General features: G+C 39.1%; 1 protein-coding gene across 1 annotated transcript in view; it reads left to right on the top strand.

Moving 5' to 3' along the window:
• Positions 1-1,178: 1,178 nt before the first annotated feature.
• Positions 1,179-6,915, top strand: part of LOC107705142 (voltage-dependent R-type calcium channel subunit alpha-1E-like) — an 87,365-nt gene continuing 81,628 nt past the window's right edge. The window contains exon 1 of the mRNA XM_016508296.1: positions 1,179-1,686. Within this exon, the coding sequence (XP_016363782.1) occupies positions 1,478-1,686 (209 nt within the window). The 5' untranslated portion in view covers positions 1,179-1,477. The remainder of the gene's footprint in view (positions 1,687-6,915) is intronic.

Raw genomic sequence — 6,915 nt, 5'->3', positions numbered from 1 at the left:
AAACAATATGACACAGTACAATTTTTTAGAAATAAAAACATATAAAAGAGAAAAAAGAAGAATTAGGGGGAATCGATAAATAATGAATAATTTACTGCCATTGTGTGAATAATTTGCAATCATGCAATCCATAAACAATAACTGTTATCTGATTATGAGCAATTTAAAATGTAACATAATCTAAGATACTAGTTTTTTGGAATATGATTAAATAATCCAGATTACATGTAATCATTAGTTACTACCCAGCGCTGAATATAAATATTGCCAGATTCATCAGTGTTTAAATGGGAGGAAGGCATTTAGACAAATTCAAGCTTAGACTTTCCGGGACGGCTGACACAGTTTGAATATGTAAGACACTGGAAAAGTACAAGCTGTGCAAAAGCTAATATTGCCAAATTCCTGAATTTAACCTACATTTTTGTAGCCTGTTTAAATCATGTGATCACTGTGGAGCTACTGTGACACTTACAGCTGTTCCAGGGTAAGATGAGTAAAAATAAACATATATTTTCCATATTTATTTATGCATACTGTTCAGCATTTATTAGATGCTGGTGTGTCAGCAACATTTCAACTTTAAGGGACTGTACCTTTTATAAAGATACAATTCTAATTACAAGGTGTTTCTCATTTTATACAGGCGATAATTTAGTTTTTTAGTAACTCGCTGATGAATTATTGTAACTCACCGATGAACAAATGTTCAATATAATATATATTCGTTGTTGAGGTTTGCACTAACTGAGTACAGACGCCTTAACTGTGCTACAAATCTGTCATCTGACAAACTAAATGATAAGCCACTCTCACAATCACATTATAAAATGTAAAATACATTTCCATGGTAACCAGTTTTCTTATGTCTTGATTTCCCATAGCGCGTGTGTGTGTGTGTGTGTGTGTGTGTGTGTGTGTGTGTGTGTGGGAGGGGGAGCATTGGGGCAGAGAGAGAGAGAGAGAGAAAGAGCGAGAGAGAGAGAAATGGGGGCGGGTGAGTGCGAGAGATGAGGCAATATGTGATGGTAAAAGACCACATTCACTGTTATAGAGCACAGTCCCAGTGTAACAGGTATTACAAACCACACTCCATTACACTGTTCATCTGCGCGTCGAGAAAAATGGGCTAGGTTTTGCCAGAATTTCACATTTGATAGCCTAAGATTTAGAAGTGTCATTTTTGGACATTTGAAAAGGATTTCATGATCTTTGTCAAGAGAAACATGGCAGAACACTTCCAAGAAAAGGATGCAAGGCTTCGAAAAAGACATGCAGCCTTCTGATAAACAGGACTGTATTTTTTAAAACATTTTTTTTATTATTTTTTAATCACAAAAAGTTTCTTTACGGAGCGCAACAGGCGGGACTGAGCAAACCTCGTGAGATATTCTTCAAGCTGGCTTGCCGTTAGAAGAATGGAGTAAAGCTGGGATCGTCTATGAAAGCTGGGATTGATTCTTCCAGATCTTGAGACATGGCTCAGTCTGAAGACATGCCTAAGGAGGTGAGCGCTGAGGGGAAGGCAGAGAGCGAGTCCGCCGGGGAGATTAAACGGGCTCGGACCATGGCTTTGTACAACCCCATCCCAGCCAAACACAACTGTCTCACCGTCAACAGGTCTCTCTTTATCTTCGCTGAGAATAATATCATAAGAAAATATGCAAAGAGGATTATAGAGTGGCCATATCCTTTCATAAGCCTTTTGCGAATAATACAATTCAAAATTGCATGCAATTATCACCGATTTATTGACTTGTTTGATGGTTGTGTTTTGTCTTTTGACTGAAGTGACCTGCCTTTTTGCTGTCAGTTGTTTTGTGGAAACATTTCGGACACATTTAGTAAAAGCCAGAAAGAAAAAAAGTTACAAAAATCATCTACTGGCATCTAGTTCTGTATTAAAAGACACACGTGATTTTTCTAGGCTTATCTAGACTCTTATGGCATTCAGCCCTCAGCAAAGTGGTTTGCGTTTCTACCATTAAAAAAAAGGAAGACTTTGTGGTAGACACTCATTCTGGGGCGCAACAGTTTAATAAATCATAGTTCATAGTCAAAACCACTTGTGATAGCTTTAGCTAAATATTGTAAGAAATGCAAAAATGAGTCTGCGAACCTCTACAAAGACACAGTTACTACATTAAAACTACACTCTAAAAAATGCTGGGTTAAATTCAACCCAGTGCTGGGTAAAATAGGGACAAACCCAGCAATTGGGCTGTTTTGACCCAGCGGTTGGGTTAAATGTTTAACCCAACCTTCTGGGTAGTAACCCAACCGCTGGGTCAAAACAGCCCAATTGCTGGGTTTGTCCCTATTTTACCCAGCACTGGGTTGTATTTAACCCAGCATTTTTTAGAGTGTATATTAAAAATATTTATTTACACAAATTAAGTGACCAGATCAAGGTTAATCTATCCAAAATGAAATGAACACAATGAGATTAATTGAAAGCATGTGGAGATATTCAGCTTCTCAGGTTATTATTCTAAAAAAGAGAAAATAATCCTCTGTGTCTCCTTTGTCATATTTGCCAAGTATTTAAAAGACAGACAATTCTATACAAATGCAAACATTTCTTGTTCTTCCAATACCAAATTATCTGAATTATCTGTATATCTGACCTTGACGTGAAAATGTGGGAAATGTGCATTTCTTTGTGTGCTGGATGAATTCATGTTCAAGAATGAATGTGAATTCATCCAGCACACAAAGAAATGCGGACCCTTTATGCGTGTATGCAGTTCTTTGTCATGGATTGGATGAGTTCATGTCCAATAACAAGACTAGATTAATCCACAAGACCTAAGGACTAATTGAGGCTATAGTTAACCAATGACAAGACACACAGTTCAACACCAAAGAACAGAACTTTAAAGTAAAGACATAACAAATATTACAACTATAGACAAGAACACAAGCATGACAGCATAAATCAACAAAACAGTTATTCCCTAAACTCTCAGGAAAAAAGGTGCAAAAGCTGTCACTGGGACGGTACCTTTTTAAAAGATACGCGTTTGTACCTTATTTACCCCTAAAGAGTGCGTTAGTACATTAAGCATACATATTAGTACCTAAAAGAAGTGTATTAGTACTTTAATGGTACATGTTAGTACCATTTTGAAAGTGTAGGGGTGGATTTCTTATGGCTAAAACATTGCATTACATCCTAAGCTTTAAAAAACACAATCTCAATGATGGCTTAAGGCTGGTGGATGATGACAGCTGTGATCTGGGTTTGTTGCAATCGGGCATGATGCTAAAGTGGACCAGGGATTCAGGGACTGGGGTGGACTTGGATTGTGACGTTGTGGTGGTGCTGGATAGTGATCCACACTGACTGTAGAAACTGAGTCTGTGATTGCAAACACAAGCAGATGGGCTGGGGTATCAATTACAGTGACATGATTTGACATGCAGAACCGGCGGTGCCTGTGACAAGCCATTGTTCAAAACTAACTGGCAAGAGTGCATGGGCAGGAGAGATGCATTTGGGAGCAAGGCTTGGTGTGGCTGATAAAGAAGCAAGGGTGGACATGAGAATGGGTGGATGTGGCAGGCATTGGAGGCAGGAACTGTAGCACCAGTGACTTGAACACGGTCTATAGCAGACTGCAGGGTTGCCCTCACTTTGACCTGGGACAAGACTCGTGACATGTAACCCAGGGACATAACCAACCTCAGGGAACTCAAATGCAGCCTGGGAAACAGAACTCAGTGGACTCTGGACTGGCAGCCGTGACATCACTTGGGACATGAGTGGTGTATATGGCCCTGTTTACACCTGGTTTTAAAGGGGTCCTGTTGGCTTGTTGCATATAGCGGCCATGTTGGATTTGCGGTCTAGCGAGTGTGGGCATAGACACTTCCGGTCTCGTTAAACGCCAGTGCAGAGAGCTGGAGAAACCAGAATATTACCTTTTATAAATGTTTACAGGATTTATAATATCTCTTAAAATGCAACTAAGATCTACATTGCTATTATTACTATGTTAATGCTAATTGAGCCAGTGGCATTTGAAACTTATGTATGTTTGGGTCAGGCGAAAGGAAATGCACAAAAACGCACTATTCACGAAATGAGAGTTGACTTACACATACACAATGTCTGTTTTTCCTTAGCAATTATGTAAATGTACAAATGTCGAAAGCCTTTGTATTACATCAAGTTTTTGAACTGAAATACATTTGCCTTGTGAGGCTGCAATTGATCTTCATAAATATCCTTCATAAATATCTACTTCCTGTTTCGATGAAACCCCTACTTCTGAAACGCGAAATGTGCTCTGATTGGTTAGCTGATCCAGTGTGTTGTGATCGGCAAACCACTTAGAACGTGTTGCAGAAATGTCACGCCCTTATCATAACCGCGACATAGCGACAACACGCTACTAAAGCAGCTGCTCTTTTTCGTCTTCTCTAGTGCAGCTCACCCAGGCCACGCCCCCTTTTTACTGTATACTGTTGGTGAGAATTATTTAAATGAGAGACTCTGGAAGAAAAATCTGGAAGAAGCGTGCTGTAGTCCGAACAAGCCGTTTGTTGGATTTCTTGAATATCTCCTTTTAGAGTGAACTTTGAGCTTTGTAACCTTGCAGACCTTTTTAATGCCCAAACAGCAACATTACACATTAACTAAAGCTGAAAAAGCATAATAGGAGCTCTTTAAGATGCGTTGTAGTCAATCCAATCACAAGTGGACAATGCTAAATACAGTACAGGTGGAAATGGGGTCTGAAATGTTTTGAGCTTGTCCACTTTTGACTATGTCCAGAGGTAGTCAAAAACGCATTCGACCGGATTGCTTTCGTAGTGGAAACGCTCATGTTGTTGAATGTGTTAGAGCAGCCACAAAAGACCACATCCTCTCTGCCTACTGAGTGTAAACATTAGGACATGTTGTTGAAGCACACTGGCCAGGTGGGATTTAAACTTTGCCGACTGAAATTGTAAGGTTGGTTTGATGGTCAAAAATGTAAAAAGTACAATGCTGTCTTACCAGTCCTGATTCTAACACAAAGCCACAGCGTTCGGTGTAGTTTTGCGGCCATCAGAGAAGAAGCGAAAGCTGTTGCTGTCTCTATCGTTTTCTGTTGTTCTGTTTAGTGTACATATGTAAACTGCACAAGCATATTCTGCAATATTAGTTTGAAAGATCAGGAAAAAGTCCATACATACACCCGACCATAGACTCTCCCCTCAGAAAGAAAATCAGAAAAGTGGTCAAAAGTGCACAAAAGAGACCGATTAAAACTGCAGGTGTAAATGGGAACATGTCTCCCTGGTCTGGTTATAATCCGATTGACCAAAACACATCTTAATAAACATGGCTTACGACTAGGAACGCATAACTTGGCATAACTGAGAACTCTGGAGAGGCTGCAGAAAAAGGGAATCTTCTGGTTTGAGGCAGGGAGTCTGAGTAGATGTGAACAGCTTGGGTGCTGATAGTACACAAGTTTGGTTTGAGATGGACATGACCTCATCTGTAGCAGATATGGGTGCTGATTCAGGGTCCGTGGTAGGCATGAGCGTGGACTCATGGCTGTGAACGTGACAGCAGATGGAAGTGAGAAATCTGACATTCTTGGGCCAAACTGAGGGACAATTGTGACTGTGCCTGTAATTAGACTGGCTCATTTAAATGTTTTTGAGAGCAGTCTCCTTAAAATCTATCAAATGAGAAATCTCACCAAAACCACGCTCACTGGAAGAGCGTGCCTGTGGTGCCATTTCTGCTACTGATATTACGTTGATTTTCAAAAACATCCGTTTTTCGACACTTTCAAAAATGAAATGTTCAGTGAGTGGCACTAAAAGCATGTTTAATTTGATCCAAAACAGATGGACATGAATCTGGCAATGTTGATTGTCTGTATTGCAGCAGTTTGGAAATGAAATGTCCGGTGAGTGGCGCTAAAAGGTTAGTGCTCTATTGCATCTAAAAATAATGCACATACACTCTAAAAAATGCTGGGTTAAAAACAACCCAACTTGGGTTATTTGGCAACCCAGAGCTGGGTAAATATTGGACAGAACACATGCTGGGTTATTTTGACCCAGCTAGTTGGGTTAAATGTTTTTACCAAACATGCTGGGTTATTTAAGTCATCTATTGTTTAAGTATTAGTATATTAGTATATTGCTGGCTTAAAATGGACTGGGAATAAAAAAAAACACACAAAAAAAACACAGAATTACTAGAGGCAACAGCAATAATCAAAAGATGAACATTTATTTTTACATATTTTACAATATTACATACATTTAAACTCATTTAAGAAGCATTTTAGACATAAAAATGTAACATTTAAAAGTAGCATTTTAATTTAAGTGTATTCAACTGTTCTCTGTAATCACTTTTTACCGAAATAGTGCTAATTCTCATGCTGATGCGTTGCCGAAATCTGAGCCGGTTGAAGGACTGCAAACTTTAGACCGCGGCCTCGCGTTTCACTCATAGCTGAAAGATGCCATGACTGACTCCAAAACCTGCCCATAAACAAACAGTACTGAGATTAGAGAACATATTTTAACATCAAATTAAATTAAACTCAGTACTATAACGAATAAAATCCATTTATGTTATGCAAGGCAAAAGGCATTTCCATCATGTGAAATGACCTTATGTTGCGTTGGGTAAAATAATACAATTTACAGCACAGTAAATAATTTATAAATAAAATAAAATGTATACAAACATTTACTTCCCTGAAGAAGTGCACCAAATTGGCGGTGGCGCTGAGAACCGCTCTCCTGTAGACTCAAAAAGCCCGTGCTCTGACTGTAACTTAGCAGCTGGGTTTGTTTAATCGGAGACAGGCTCAACCCAGTGGTTGGGCAGAAAAAAATAACCCAGCAACTTAGTTACAGAAAAACTACCCAGCACCTGGGTAAAAATATTAAAAA

Source organism: Sinocyclocheilus rhinocerous, unplaced genomic scaffold (genome assembly GCF_001515625.1).
Source record: "Sinocyclocheilus rhinocerous isolate Xijiao unplaced genomic scaffold, SAMN03320098_v1.1 scaffold173, whole genome shotgun sequence".
NCBI classification, from domain to species: domain Eukaryota; kingdom Metazoa; phylum Chordata; class Actinopteri; order Cypriniformes; family Cyprinidae; genus Sinocyclocheilus; species Sinocyclocheilus rhinocerous.
The sequence above is the reverse complement of the archived record's forward strand: the minus strand, read 5'-3'. Positions and strand labels throughout refer to the sequence as shown.